Source organism: Schistocerca cancellata, chromosome 5, assembly GCF_023864275.1.
Source record: "Schistocerca cancellata isolate TAMUIC-IGC-003103 chromosome 5, iqSchCanc2.1, whole genome shotgun sequence".
NCBI lineage: Eukaryota > Metazoa > Arthropoda > Insecta > Orthoptera > Acrididae > Schistocerca > Schistocerca cancellata.
The window spans coordinates 250,646,910-250,663,430 of NC_064630.1; the positions used below are offsets into that span (position 1 = coordinate 250,646,910).

Genomic DNA, 16,521 nt, shown 5'->3' on the forward strand with positions numbered 1-16,521 from the left:
GAAGTACAGGGGCCGGTGCCTACCGCTCATTTCGCAGCAACGGTGGGTTTGTATATTGACGATGTGGTGTCACCGCCAGACACCACACTTGCTAGATGGTAGCTTTAAATCGGCCGCGGTCCATTAGTACATGTCGGACCCGCGTGTCGCCACTGTCAGTAATTGCAGACCGAGCGCCACCACACGGCAGGTCTAGAGAGACGTACTAGCACTCGGCCCAGTTGTACGGACGACTTTGCTAGCGACTACACTGACGAAGCTTTTCTCTCATTTGCCGAGAGACAGTTAGAATAGCCTTCAGCTAAGTCCATGGCTACGACCTAGCAAGGCGCCATTAACCATTTCTAGAGAGAGTCTCACTTGTATCATCAAGAATGCTGTATACAAATGATGGATTAAAGTTAAGTATTCCAGAAGCTACGTACTTTTCTTTATAGCATTCAAAACGTATCCTGTTTCAGACCTAACGCCAGCCGGCGTGTGTAAACGCGTGCCTTTCGGTTTAGCCGTCACTGTGGACTGGCTGTCTTGTCAGTACACTACAGACGAACCCGTAGCGGAGCTCAATGCAGTGGGCCAGACAGCATTCCGGACGTCAGATAACGTCTAACGCTTTCACGATTATCAAAACACGGTCAACCCACCAACTCACATTTTCTGCTCCAGAGGTGTCCTAACTGCAGCCTTTGCACGCAAACTCCGACGCTGCGTAGCGTCGCCAAATGAGAATTTTGCACATGGGCCGATAGCCGCTGTTTGTTCCTCAAGACATCTGCTAGACCCCTTGAAGTTTGTATAGCCACGTTACACTTTGTACATACCCTGAAGCGCCAAAGAAACTGGTACAGGCATGAGTATTCAAGTACAGAGATATGTAAACAGGCAGAATTCGGCGCTGCGATCGGCAACACCTTTATAAGACAACAAGTGTCTGGCGCAGTTGTTAGACCGGTTACTACTGCCACAATGGCAGGTTATTAGGATTTAAGTGTGTTTGAATGTGGTGTTATTGTCGGCGCACGAACGAAGGGACGCAGCATCTCCGTGGTAGCTATGAAATGGGGATTTTCCGGTAGGATCAATTCACGGGTGGACCGTGAATATCAGGAATCCGGTTAAACTTCAAATCTTCAATATCGCTGCGGCCGGAAAAAAATCCTACAGGAACGGGACCAACGACGACTGGACTGCAACCATTACAAAAATTGCTGCAGATTTCAGTGCTGGGTCATCAGCTAGTGTCAGAGTGCGAACCATTCAACGAAACATCTTTCGGAGCCGAAGGTCCATTCGTGTACATTGATGACTGCACTACACAAAGCCTTACACCCCACCTGGGCCCGCCAGCACCGACGTAGGACTGTTGATGACTGGAAACACGTTGCCTGGTCGGACGAGTCTCGTTTCAAATTGCGTCTAGCGGATGGACGTGTACGGGTATGGAGACAACCTCATTAATCCATGGACCCTGCATGTTAGTAGGGGACTGTTCAAGCTGGTGGGGATCTGCAGTGTTGGGGGGGCATGTTCAGTTGGAGTGATGAGGGACCCCTGATACGTCTAGATACGATTCTGACAGATGACACGTACGTAGGCATCCTGTCTGATCACCTGCGTCCATTCATGCCCATTGTGCATTCCGACGGACTTGTGCAATTCCAGCAGGACAATGCGACATTCCACACGTCCAGAATTGCTACAGAGAGGCTCCAGGAACACTCATCTGAGCTTAAACACTTCCGCTGGCCACAAAACTCCCCAGACATATCTGGGATGCCTTGCAACGTGCTGTTCAGAAGAGGTCTCCACACCCTCGTATTCCTACGGATTTATGGACAGCCCTGCAGGATTCATGGTATTAGATTCCTCCAGCACTACTTCAGGCTTTTGTCGAGTCCATGCCACGTTACGTTGCGGCACTTCTGCGTGCTCGCTGGGGCCCTACACGATATTGGTCACGTGTATCAATTTCTTTGGCTCCTCAGTGTTAGTATTAATAGAAAAAGAGAAGTTTAAATACAAAGTAAAACACTGGTGTGCAAAACGTAAGGACGAGAATAACTTCCCTATGATGTGTCACTGCCACGTAACATAGCTGGATGAACCTTGGTGATAAGTAGTTCCCTTTTCATGCCACACTTACCCACCATATCTTAGATACCATAAAAGAGGAAGTGGGATGGAATCATGGTTGGTAGTCACAATTTATAATTAAGACATTTTATTGAATTTACGCCTTTTAAGGAATTTGACAATTACAAATTGTGGACGAGCCACTAGATAAAGCCTTGCAAATACGGTTAGAAACCCAACGTACTCATTACTTACTAAACAGTCCCTTAAGAGGAAGTTATAACAAACGTAATGTGCCAGGCATTTATAGAAACCTTCAGCATAGCAATTATCAGTTACTTCACATAGCCACTTAATCAAACTCCTTAAAACCAGTTATTACATTAAGATGGCCACACTTAATATGCTTCACTAAAATACCCTTATAAACTTACTATTTCATTCCGTTAAAGAACACTTGTTAAAAGGTCAATTACAAACTTAATGTTGCCGGGCACTAACACCCCACGCTTTATTTTCCCTTATTAAGGAAACAGAATTACTGACAAAGATCAGAAATTCAAACTCCCTTATAGGATTTCCCTCAAAATACATATAATGAAAACAGTTACCAATAAACGGTAACTTAATGACATTTCAACACTAGTGACAAGTTAAGATCTAATTACATAACATGATACAACCACTTATATAAAAACTACAACAGAAACATTGATCTATGAAAATGAATGTTAACGTGCTCAGAAGTGTTAATAAATAACTACTAGGAAGAGCTGTGCAAGGAACTCAGGAGATGCTATGGAATTTAAAGTTTAGCCAGTTATCAGTCGATAATACACTCCTGGAAATGGAAAAAAGAACACATTGACACCGGTGTGTCAGACCCACCATACTTGCTCCGGACACTGCGAGAGGGCTGTACAAGCAATGATCACACGCACGGCACAGCGGACACATCAGGAACCGCGGTGTTGGCCGTCGAATGGCGCTAGCTGCGCAGCATTTGTGCACCGCCGCCGTCAGTGTCAGCCAGTTTGCCGTGGCATACGGAGCTCCATCGCAGTCTTTAACACTGGTAGCATGCCGCGACAGCGTGGACGTGAACCGTATGTGCAGTTGACGGACTGAGCGAGGGCGTATAGTGGGCATGCGGGAGGCCGGGTGGACGTACCGCCGAATTGCTCAACACGTGGGGCGTGAGGTCTCCACAGTACATCGATGTTGTCGCCAGTGGTCGGCGGAAGGTGCAAGTGCCCGTCGACCTGGGACCGGACCGCAGCGACGCACGGATGCACGCAAAGACCGTATGATCCTACGCAGTGCCGTAGGGGACCGCACCGCCACTTCCCAGCAAATTAGGGACACTGTTGCTCCTGGGGTATCGGCGAGGACCATTCGCAACCGTCTCCATGAAGCTGGGCTACGGTCCCGCACACCGTTAGGCCGTCTTCCGCTAACGCCCCAACATCGTGCAGCCCGCCTCCAGTGGTGTCGCGACAGGCGTGAATGGAGGGACGAATGGAGACGTGTCGTCTTCAGCGATGAGAGTCGCTTCTGGCTTGGTGCCAATGATGGTCGTATGCGTGTTTGGCGCCGTGCAGGTGAGCGCCACAATCAGCACTGCATACGACCGAGGCACACAGGGCCAACACCCGGCATCATGGTGTGGGGAGCGATCTCCTACACTGGCCGTACACCACTGGTGATCGTCGAGGGGACACTGAATAGTGCACGGTACATCCAAACCGTCATCGAACCCATCGTTCTACCATTCCTAGACCGGCAAGGGAACTTGCTGTTCCAACAGGACAATGCACGTCCGCATGTATCCCGTGCCACCCAACGTGCTCTAGAAGGTGTAAGTCAACTACCCTGGCCAGCAAGATCTCCGGATCTGTCCCCCATTGAGCATGTTTGGGACTGGATGAAGCGTCGTCTCACGCGGTCTGCACGTCCAGCACGAACGCTGGTCCAACTGAGGCGCCAGGTGGAAATGGCATGGCAAGCCGTTCCACAGGACTACATCCAGCATCTCTACGATCGTCTCCATGGGAGAATAGCAGCCTGCATTGCTGCGAAAGGTGGATATACACTGTACTAGTACCGACATTGTGCATGCTCTGTTGCCTGTGTCTATGTGCCTGTGGTTCTGTCAGTGTGATCATGTGATGTATCTGACCCCAGGAATGTGTCAATAAAGTTTCCCCTTCCTGGGACAATGAATTCACGGTGTTCTTATTTCAATTTCCAGGAGTGTATTTAAGGAAACAGGTTCGTATAAGAACATGTTACATACAATATATATTTATATATCTACTAGCTTAACCCGACTTGTCGGAAGGAAGATAAATGCTAAACTCTGGAAGGCGGTATGTGACCAACTCCCGGTAGTGGCCAGGTTCTTAAACACTGCCAGGCCCAGAACTAAGATGACATTTCACTCCTTGCCAAGGCGCTGGCGCAATGAAAGGTTTTTGCGCGAATCATAAAGACATTCCAATGACTCTGAAAAACAGAAACACTCGGCAGAAACTTTGACTCGATATATGGGTAAGAGTATAAAGGAAGGCGTTACACTAATGACAAATTCGCAACTTTGACCTTAAGAATTTTACACATGAACAGCTATATTAATAACGTGCAGACTCTGTAAACGCCAACATAAAATCATGTGATCTCCAAGCTGCTTGTGTCGCCAAATCGCCCGACCGATTTCACACCACAACATATAACGGTCATCAGGCTCGTTCGGCAGTCGTTGACACTCGTCTCCCAGCGAAATGTCACGTGATCTCGAGGATTACCCGTCGAAGGCTAACAACCCAATCCCTTCGCTCGCCAATCCGGAAGGTAAGACACGCGAAAAGCAATGATAGTTTAGTTCAAACACAATCAACGATGCAGGAACAAAATAACACTGGCGCCAGCTCGCCACGGCTCACTTGGACCATGCATGGAAAGAACTGCTACATTATAGCACAGAAGGTAACTGAACAAAATATTCAATGAGACGAACAGCAATGACACTTTTATTCAAAGTGACAAATTACCCTTACTTCACTGTGATTCATGATTGTCCGCTGGACATTACTAAATGTGGGACATGGTTCTTAAAAGGATCTTTTATCAATGCAGACGGTAATATTTGTTCCACAGCAAGCTCCCTTCCTTGTCACAAGGTTGGTAAGAAGTTCTTGTGGTAGGGTGCCATTCCTCCACCAGTGCGGTTGGCAGTTTCTGGGTGGTCGTTGATGCACGTGGATGTGCTGAAATACGCCTCCCCAACGTAATCCACACGTTTCCAGTCGGATCTCAATCGGAACAACTGGCTGGCCAGCCCATTCACTGACTATCCTCTTGTTCCAAAAGCTCCTCCAACTGCGCTGTTCAATGCGGTCGCACAATTTCTCCCATTATAATGAAGTCGGGGCCGAATGCACCCCTGAAAACAAGCACAAGGGGGAGGGGTGCAGTGACACAATAACGTTGCCCGGTAAGCGTACCGTGTTCAAACATGTGGAGGCCAGTACATCCATGTAACCTATGCCTCTCCACACCATAACACCTTGATCATCACAGTGATCACGTTCGACAGTGTTGGATGCACCCGTCTGACGAGACGTGGGAACATGTAATGCTCCCAGGAACATTGTCGAACGTGACCTTTTCGGTGGTCCCGCTACACAAGAATTTCAAAAGTGCCATTTACTAAGTCCGCTATTTACACATTTATTGAGCAAAGAATAAAATGTTTAAACCATCAAATACCTCCCAGTTGAGTTCTTCTGTGACTTATCGAAGGCATTTTATTGCGCCAATCAGAATACTCTTTAGAGAATTTAAGTTTTTGTGGAATATGTGGCCTAGCAAATACCTGGCTTAGTCCTTCCTTAAAAATAAAACGCAGAAAGTCACCGTATACTGTTTGAGTAACACAAAGTGGGGATGCAGCTTCACCTGAATGTGGAGAAATTAAAATGGGAGACCCACAGGGTTCCATCATTGGCGCAATACCGTTCTTGCTTTATGTTAATGATCTGAATGATAAGGCAGAATTAGCCCTATTTGTTGACGAATCAAACACTGTTGCCAAGTCGAGCAAAGAAGCATCAACAGAGAAAATAGTAAATGAAGTATTTGTGTAGTTTACTGACTGGTTTGCACAAATAGGTTAACTTTAAGATCATCTAATTTTTGAACAGTCAGAAATGTCCCACTTCTTATTAACCTAGTATACTTAAAAGGAATAGTAAACATGATAGAAAGTAGTAAGTTCTTAGATGTGCACACTGGTTTACATTTAAAGTGGAAAACCATTTATTGTAGTAGAATGATAATATGTTTAGGTTCAGCTATTTCTGCTGCAAGAATAATTGTGAGATTTGGGAATATAGATGTCAGTCATTTTGCATGTTTTCGTTCATGATGTATTGTGGGATACTATTCTGGAGTAACTATGAGTACATTTTGGCAAGAAGTATCCATTAAACAAAAACAAGTAATTATAATTGTGGTTCACACACGTACATCTTGCAACAATTTCTGTAGATAGGTGGGAATATTAACTACAGTACATTTATACACTTATGAAGACTGTTTTGAACAAAGCATTTGAGTTTGATGGTAACAGAGATATTCACACGTACAGCACTAGAAGAAAAATGATCTGCATTTTAACTTTGCCACAGAACGGATTGAAACATGCAGCTATACAACTTTGACAATCTACCAATGAAAATAAAATTTCTGACCCATAGGATAAACTTTCCCAAATTTAGATGAAAGACATTTCTCCTTAACAATATAACAGAAAGGAATTCCTGAATAGGAGAAATCAATCATTTTTCCAGGAAAAATCTGTAAATGGCTAGCATCTAGCCATATAAATATTCTCTTACGTTTTTTAAGGTAAATAATAAGGAGAATTCGTTTTCCATACTTGAAGTTATTGATGGTAACGTTGCGATGGGATTAAAGTTGAGTTTCTCACTTCAAAATTGTTGAAAATGAGTGCGCAAGATATGTACAGACGTTCATCAGATTTCAATGAATTTCCTTTATCAATAAAATACTCAAATAAGAGTGTTTCATACCGACAGGGTATTCCACCTGATCCACTTCAACGAAATACGCACTCAACGCGGTAAGTTTAAAAATCTGAATAGAAGAAAACATCTGGGCCACATGTAGCAAAAAAATAAAAACATAATTTATTATTAATGTACAATACTTTGTCCAAAAACTCTACAACTGACCCTCTAAACCTAGGAAAAGCCGTTTTTAAAGTAGTAGATTACATATCGTCTACTGGAACACTTCAGACAATTAACGCAATGGCAGGTTACATGAGCTCCAGCATGAAAACATGCATTAGTGGCTCACGCTGTTGCTTTTGGAGTTAAAGCTCATCATCGGTCATGTGTGCTGGGAGGGGGGTTGGGTGGTTGTGAATTTGTTTTCAGATGATCTGTTTTTTACCTTGACAGATACGGGCTACGAGTTCTACTCGTTCGGTACTGTCTGTTACCTTGAGTGGACATGGCGACTTCGACAAAGTCAAGGTAAGTACTTGCACCACCTCTCGACTTCGTTTTCGATCTGTACGAAATAAATTCAGCATGTTTTGTGAGTTCAAATTCACTAAAAAGTAATCTAACTCATAGATGCATCACACTCATTTTGATGATTTTTTCCATTCATCGCATCTGAAACTACCGCAACCTCGCCGTTCTTGCATGTACCCAAAGAGACCCTGTGGACCGCCAGTCACTCATTCGCCTTCCTGTATGTGCTGTCCTTTTGTTTTTACTGAGGTCGTAATTCCTTTTCCTCTCCAATCTTTTCCTCGCTGCATTTGTTTCTTACCTGTCTGTCCTAACAATATCCAACTTAGCTATCTCCGTCAATCTCTAAGCAATCCCCAGTGCCTGAAAGCCCTTCGCCTTAAAAATCAACGCTTCACTTCCACAACCTAAAACCGTTATACACAGTGTTTGTTAACTCGCCTTTCAAACACAGCGGGGCTTTCTGATTCACCGAAAGCACTTCATCCCATTTTCATTCTTCTGTTAGCTTTATTTGCCTGTAGAACCAGTCATTGTCTGCAACAGCATCAAATAGTAATTGAGCTGCATTAATGGTGGTTCAGTTAGTTAGAGGTGGGACTCCGTCACCTCCAAAGGTCCGAGGCATTTTGCTCTGATTGTTGCCAGCATCATATTTAAAGTACCAGGGAAGCAGGTTGCTAGCCTTACTTGCCCCGAGTCCCATTGGGTTTTACCCCTAACGGCTGAAGGACTAACCGGTGGGTTTGGTAGTCTTTGCCGTATGAGCACAAAGGTGACCACGACTCAGAATATGTCCGAGATGCCCAGCCTTATTCCAAAGTAACTGGTATCCCGACTGTCGGGACCACTTACTTGGCCACTCATACGTTGCCCGTGGTTCATGAACTAGGACATGACTACAGGAACCCACACCATGAACCATTATTGTCTGTTCTACAAGATTATGGAATAGGAGGCAAACTTTTGCAAGCAATTAAAGGTCTTTACATGGATAGTCAGGCAGCAGTAAGAGTTGACGGTAAACTGAGTTCATGGTTCAGAGTAGTTTCAGGGGTAAGACAAGGCTGCAACCTGTCTCCACTGTTGTTCATATTATTTACGGCTCATATGTTGAAAACAATAGACTGGCTGAGTGAGATTAAGATATGTGAACAAAAAATAAGCAGTCTTGCATATGCGGATGTCTTAGTTGTGATGGCAGATTCGATTGAAAGTTTGCAAAGTAATATTTCAGAGCTAGATCAGAAATGTAAGGACTATAGTACGAAGATTAGCATCTCCAAAACGAAAGTAATGTCAGTGGGAAAGAAATATAAACGGATTGAGTGCCAAATAGGAGGAACAAAGTTAGAACAGGTGGACGGTTTCAAGTACTTAGGATGCATATTCTCACAGGATGGCAACATAGTGAAAGAACTGGAAGCGAGGAGTAGCAAAGCTAATGCAGTGAGCGCTCAGCTACGATCTACTCTCTTCTGCAAGAAGGAAGTCAGTACCAAGACTAAGTTATCTGTGCACCGTTCAATCGTTCGACCAACTTTGTTGTATGGGAGCGAAAGCTGGGTGGATTCAGGTTACCTTATCAACAAGGTTGAGGTTACGGATATGAAAGTAGCTAGGATGATTGCAGGTACTAGTAGATGGGAACAATGGCAGGAGGGTGTCCACAATGAGGAAATCAAAGAAAAACTGGGAATGAACTCTATAGATGTAGCAGTCAGGGCGAACAGGCGTAGATGGTGGGGTCATGTTACACGCATGGGAGAAGCAAGGTTACCCAAGAGACTCATGGATTCAGCAGTAGAGGGTAGGAGGAGTCGGGGCAGACCGAGGAGAAGGTACCTGGATTCGGTTAAGAATGATTTTGAAGTAATAGGTTTAACATCAGAAGAGGCACCAATGTTATCACTGAATAGGGGATCATGGAGGAACTGTATAAGGGGAGCTATGCTCCAGACTGAACGCTGAAAGGCATAATCAGTCTTAAATGATGATGATGATGATAATGGTGGTTCAGCTCCGTGAGGGTGGATTAAATTACCATAAGGAATATAGCAGCCAGGCACATTATTTTTACTGGTTTCTGTGTATCTTCAACTAACTGCGTTACATATCGCGAATGGTCAACTAGTTCCATAATTTGCTATTTAATTTGCTTTACTTTTTTCAAATATATTCGTAATACGCTGAGGTGAAAAAAGTCATGGGATACCTCCTAGTATCGTGTCAGACTTCCTTTTGCCCGGCGTTGTGCAGCAACTCCACGTGTCAAGGACCCAACAAGTCGCTGGAAGTCGCCTCCAGAAATTGTGAGCCATTCCATCCTTATAGCCGTCCACAATTGCGAAATTGTTGCCAGTGCAGGATTTTGTGCACCAAGTGACCTCTCGATTATGTCTACAAATGTTCGATGGGCTTCACATACGGTGATATGGGTGGCGAAAACATTGGCTCGAGTTGTCCAGGATGTTCTTCAAACCATTTGCGAAGAATTATGGCCTGGTGGCATGGCGACTTGTCATCCACAAGAATGAAGTCCATGAATGGCTGCAAATGGTCTCTAAGTAGCCAAGCATAAGCAATAGTCGGTTCAGTTAGACCAAAGTACCCAGTTCACTCCACGTAAACACCTCCCACACCATTATGAAGGTACTAGGTTGCACAGTGCCTTGTTGATAATTTGGGTCCATGACTTCGTCGTGACTGCGCCACAGTCGAACCCCACCACCAGCTCTTACCAACTGCTATCAGGACGCATCTGAACACGTCACGTTTCCAGTCGTCTAGGGTTCTACCGATGTGGTCACGATCCTAGGAGAGGCTATGCAGGCGACGTCATGCTGTTAGAAAAGGCACTCGAGTCGGTCGTCTGCTGTCATAGCCAGTTAACGCCAGATTTCCCCGTTTTGTCCTAATGGATACGTTCGTCGTACGTCCCGCACTGATTTCGGTGGTTATTTCACGCAGTGTTGCTTGTCTGTCAGCACTGACAACTCTACGCTAACGTCGCTGCCTACGGTAATTATGTGAAGGCCGTTGACCACTGCGTTCCATTTCCGAATTCAAAGTCTGTTAATCGCCTGAGTAGATATGACAGCTCCAACAATGCACTGCTCCTTTATACCTTATGTACACGATACTGCCGCCATCTACGTATGTGCATATTGCTACCCCTGACTTTTGTCACCTCAGTGCACACTATTGTAGAATGAATATCATGAATACTTCCAAATATGATCTATAAAATCTTTGGACACACTGTTGAAGTTTATCTGCACTAGAAACAGACAGCGCAGTGTCAAAAGAGCCGTAGGTGGTTCACTTGTTGTCCACTAACATATATTTTGTCTTCATTTATCTCATTTTAATAACTAGAAAACTTCCTATAGTGTCGCCTTGAACTGTTTTGAATTATGAAATCTTAAAGCCTAGCTCCTTCAGTCCTTAATTTTACACTGTTGGCATGGAACGACATCGGTACCTTTCAGTACTGTTTGAATCAATGACTTCTTTCTCGAGTGCAGTTACTAATGATATGGTTCATATTGAATCGAAATTTCCTCGTTCTTTAATGTCATTTAGAACTTGCAACGGACAGTTATGCTATGCCCTTTCCTGAATCTAGCCTATTTGTTTTTCCTGATTAACATATTTTTTTCCTATGGACTTGTCGACACTTTAAGTGTCTGTCTTGTACCGTGCGGATACTGGACAGATATGTTTCTTAGCTAATTTATGCCTTATTAGCTATCTTGTGATGAAGCATAATTCCAAAGTTCTATCAGTTTTCGAGATCTGTCTTCTCACGCCAACGTTCTGTAAGTGATGTTGTTATTTCATTTCGTATAACTTCTCTTCTGTCTTCAGTCATTCTTCCTGGGATACTGTCGCCTCTCGATGGCTTTGTTTTCCGCACTTCGAATAACTTAATACAGCTCTCTGGAACTTATTCCGGAATTATTTTATTTTCACTATGATTATCTGAGTTTGCGATTCATCTCTTGAAAGACAGAACCTTCAACGAAACGGTGGGGTGTTTATACAATTTCATCTTCATTGTTACTTATTGTGCCATTTGCCATTTATGTTGATGAAATGTGGCGCCTATTCAACATAAATGTATGTTTTGGCTCTTCATATTTTAGTTTTTTTTCAATTGTTACTTTTACCAGTTCTCCATTGTATCGTCTCAGTACTCTGGCAGGAGACTTTTCCGATGTACCTTATTATTAAGAATTACTTGCTCAGTAAACTTTGACGAAGGATTAGTAAGTACTTGCCATATCAGGCTAATGTGCAATCTTTAGGCCGGTCTTTTCTTCCATACTTCTGTTCCTGCCTTTCCTCGCGTCTAATTTCTTTTACCAGCGTTATATGATCTAAGAGACATTTTGCATGTGTTAACTATAACAGAAATCTAAAACATTAGAACTGCTTAATCACCATAACTGCACATTGATTTTGCTCTGGAACTTGTTCTAAAACCAGCAAAGAGTATTAAAAATATTATTTATTTGTACATTACTGTTACCAATCATAAATATTAATTCTCTCCTGTTATTTCCGTAAATCACTTCAGGCAAATGTCCGGATGGTTCCTTTGAAAGCGAACGGCCGACTTTCTTGCCATCCTTCCCTCACCCGATAGGACCGATGACCCCGCTGTTTGGTCCCCTGCCCCAAATCAACCAACAAACCAATGTGTTGTTTGGTTAGCAATATGAGCCACTGTCTGCCAATACATTCTGTGAAAACTGCACTTCAATAGCGCTTTCCCTTTCCGCGATATTTGTGGTGATTTTAGGTGATTCGCCCTGTATATTGACCATATCCTCCTTCCTAAACAAGAGTGCATAGACTTCATTTTGGCAATGATGGTTATCCAGTAGTATTCGACAGTATGTCCTTTGTTTCGGTATGAGGCTTATTCCAGTTAATGAAATATGACGTCACTTCTTCCTTGAACTTAGCAGGAGAGCAAAACCTCTCCTGTGAGAGTATTTATGTCTGTTTTTTCTCGCAGTTTGAGAAGGCACCATTACCAGTGAGGCTGAAGGCGGACCATATCGAAGTGGAGGTCTTTTACTGCGGCATGAATTTCACAGACAACTACTTGCGCCTGGGAATCATCAGGAGCACAGATTTCCCAGTCATCATGGGCAGCGAATGTACTGGGGTCGTGAGGCGTGTGGGATGTGCAGTCACCAATTTTGAGGTAGGCCAGGTGTAGACAGAAGCATTGGTGGTCAATTTTTCTCGCAGCACGCTGGAACGTGCGTGGTATGCTTGTGTTTTTGCTCAGGTCGGACAGCCGGTGCTGTGCCTGCGAATGCAGGGCGGCCTGTTCCGGCGGCTGGTGCACGTACGGCCGAGGTACTGCTTCCCGCTGCCGTCCACCGTCAGCCTCGTCAACGCCGCGGGTCTCGGCTTCAACTCCATGCTGGCGTACCTCTGCCTCTTCTGGTCCGGCCGCCTCAGGGAGAATCACACCCTGTTCATGCAGTCCATAGGAGGTGGGCACGAGGAACTTTAGACATTTTGTAACTAGACTGTGGACCTTAGGGTAAACTCTATTCTTTACCTGGGTTTCTTATTGCAGACAAACTTGTGATTATGCGTTTCGTAACTACTTAAACTCTAAACCGTCAACTTTATAGCACCTAAAACAACATATTTCGTTAACGCATATTTTTGCCTATTTTAGAGTAAAAATCCCAGAAGGTACCTACATATTTAACACAACCTAGAATTCTTGTACTTTCAAAAGGTTGGATTTGATTACAATAATAGGAGGATGGAGGACTGAAGCCGACGTTTGGTCCATTGATCGATACCGAGTCAAATATCTCACGAAATAAGCGTCATACGAAAAAACTACAAAGAACGAAACTTGTCTAGTTTGAAGGGGGAAACCAGATGGCGCTATGGTCCGCCCGCTAGCTCAAAGTCAAACGGAAATAGGCACCCCCATTTTTATTACATATTCGTGGAGTACGTAAAGAAATATGAATGTTTTAGTTGGCCCACTTTTTTCGCTTTGTGATAGATGGCGCTGTAATAGACACAAACATATGGCTCACAATTTTAGACGAACAGTTGGTAACAGGTAGGTTTTTTAAATTAAAATACAGAACGTAGGTACGTTTGAACATTTTATTTAGGTTGTTCCATTGTGATACACGTACCTTTGTGAAATAATCATTTCTGAGAACGCATGCTGTTACAGTGTGATTACCTGTAAATACCACATTAATGCAATAAATGCTCAAAATGATGTCCGTCAACCTCAGTGCACTTGGAAATACGTGTAATGACATTCCTCTCAACAGCGAGTAGTTCGCCTTCCGTACTGTTCGCACATCAATGCGCTGACGCATGTTGTCAGGCGCTGTCGGTGGATCACGATAGCAAATAGCCTTCAAATTTTCCCACAGAAAGAATTCCGGGGACCTCAGATCCGGTGAACGTGCGGACCATGCTTCGACGACCAATCCACCTGTCATGAAATATGCTATTCAATACCGCTTCAACCGCACGCGAGCTATGTGCCGGACATCCATCATGTTGGAAGTACATCACCATTCTGTCATGCAGTGAAACATCTTGTAGTAACATTGATAGAACATTACGTGGGAAATCAGCATACATTGCACCATTTAGATTGCCATCGATAAAATGGGGGACAATTATCCTTCTCCCCATAATGCCGCACCATACCTTAACCCGCCAAGGTCGCTGATGTTCCACTTGTCGCAGCCATCGTGGATTTTCCGTTGCCCAATAGTGCATATTATGGCGGTTTACGTTACCGCTGTTGGTGAATGACGCTTCGTCGCTAAATATAACGCGTGCAAAACATCTGTCATCATCCCGTAATTTCTCTTGTGCCCAGTGGCAGAACTGTACACGACGTTCAAAGTCGTCGCCATGCAATTCCTGGTGCTTAGAAATATGATACGGATGCAATAGATGTTGATGTAGCATTCTACAGTTTGTCTGCTACTGATGTGCGGATTAGCCGCGACAGCAGCTGAAACACCTACTTGGGCATCATCATTTGTTGCAGGTCGTGGCTCACTTTCCACATGTTGCTGGACACTTCCTGTTTCCTTAAATAACGTAACTATCCGGCAAACGGTCCGGACTCTTGGATGACGCCGTCCAGGATACCGAGCAGCTTACATAGCACACGCCCATTAAGCATTTTGATCACAACAGCAAAACATCAACACGATATCGACCTTTTCCGCAATTGGTAAACGGTCCATTTTAACACGGGTAGTATATCGCACTGCCTGAATGTTAAATATGAAGTGTCGGCAGAAGTGCCAACACTGTTTTGTTGAGGAGACCGAATGCACGCTATAAGCTCACGCCGGCTGGCGTGAGGTCTGAAACAGGATACGTAATGAATGCTATAAAGAAAAGTACGTAGCTTCTGGAATATTTAACTTTAATCAACATTTGTAGAACATCGCTCTTGATGATACAGTAATAGAATCTCAATATCTATACTGGTAATGGCGCCTTGCTAGGTCGTAGCAACTGTAGCTGAAGGCTATGCTAACTATCGTCTCGGCAAATGAGAGCGTAATTCTCAGTGAACCATGGCTAGCAACGTCGGCTGTACAACTGGGGCGAGTGCTAGTACGTCTCTCTAGACCTGCCGTGTGGTGGCGCTCGGTCTGCAATTACTGACAGTGGCGACACGCGGGTCCGTCGTATACTAGCGGACCGCGGCCGATTTAAAAGCTATCACCTAGCAAGTGTGGTGTTTGGCGGTGACACCACATTCCTCCCCCGCAAATCGGCGAACGGTCGTGTTATAAGGCTTCCGCCCGCCGTGGGGAGGACCCCATGGTGACGTATGCGACGAGATGGGGAGCCTAACAACAGGAGAGGCTGTGCCACCCGCACCCGGCCATTCGGTCCGAGGGGAGCTAGGAAACGCCTGGAAACCTAGTCCAGGGTGCACGCCAACATGAGGTGTATGCGCCCGTAGATAGTCAGGAGGGGCCGAAGGGTCGACCTCCATCGAGTCGGAGCACCCGAATGGCGAAGACGACAGATGGTCCGGAGCGGGCAAGAGTTCCATGGCGGAGGACAACTGGTCACGGGAAGCGACCGGCGGCGCGTGACCCAGGGAGGCGCCCGGCGGTTGCAGCGACGCGTCCACTGCGGGCGGCGCCGGCGAGAGAACAGGTGGCGGGGGCGGCGGCGGCGGCGGCGGTGGCGGCGGTGGCGGCGGCGGCGGGTCGCCATGGGGCAAAATGGAAGGCAGCGTCGGTAACACCTGGGGATGAGGCGAGCCAGTAGATGGGTCCCCAGGGCGCTGACCGGACGGCGCCGTCGCTGAAAGCAGACGGGGAGCAGCAGAACCCGTGCGACGACAGAGGCGCAGCTGATTGAGATGCCGACGCACCTCACCAGAGGCCCCCAAAACCAGATACATAGCGCGGCCGAGGCAGCGAAGAATGCGCCCTGCGAGCCAACGCCGTGATCCGCGATAGTTGCGATAGTATACAACGTCGCCAGGAGCAAAAGCAGGTGGCTGCCGCTGCACAGGAACCTGATGCGGCGGATGCAGCAAAGACATCAAGGTTCGATGAGGACGACCGTGGAGCAACTCAGCCGGCGAGCGACCAGCGCGGGGCTGAGAGCGATACGAGGACAGAAAGAGCAATAACGCGTCCTCCCGAGAATGCGACTCTCAACTTCAACATCTGTGACTTGAAAGTCCGGACCAAACGTTCAGCGGCACCGTTTGACTGTGGCGAAAACGGCGCGGACGTCAGATGTTGAATACCACTGGCCTTGCAGAAGGACTGAAATTCTGCGGACATGAATTGTGGGCCATTGTCGGAAACAATAGTCTGTGGTA

The 16,521-nt window shown here is 45.6% G+C and overlaps 1 protein-coding gene across 1 annotated transcript in view; it reads left to right on the plus strand.

Moving 5' to 3' along the window:
* The window catches only part of LOC126188468 (synaptic vesicle membrane protein VAT-1 homolog), a 96,139-nt gene that overhangs the window by 12,788 nt on the left and 66,830 nt on the right, over nt 1-16,521 (plus strand). Inside the window, exons 2-4 of the mRNA XM_049930071.1 lie at nt 7,560-7,634; nt 12,664-12,855; nt 12,943-13,153. Coding sequence (XP_049786028.1) covers nt 7,560-7,634; nt 12,664-12,855; nt 12,943-13,153 — 478 coding nt within the window. The remainder of the gene's footprint in view (nt 1-7,559; nt 7,635-12,663; nt 12,856-12,942; nt 13,154-16,521) is intronic.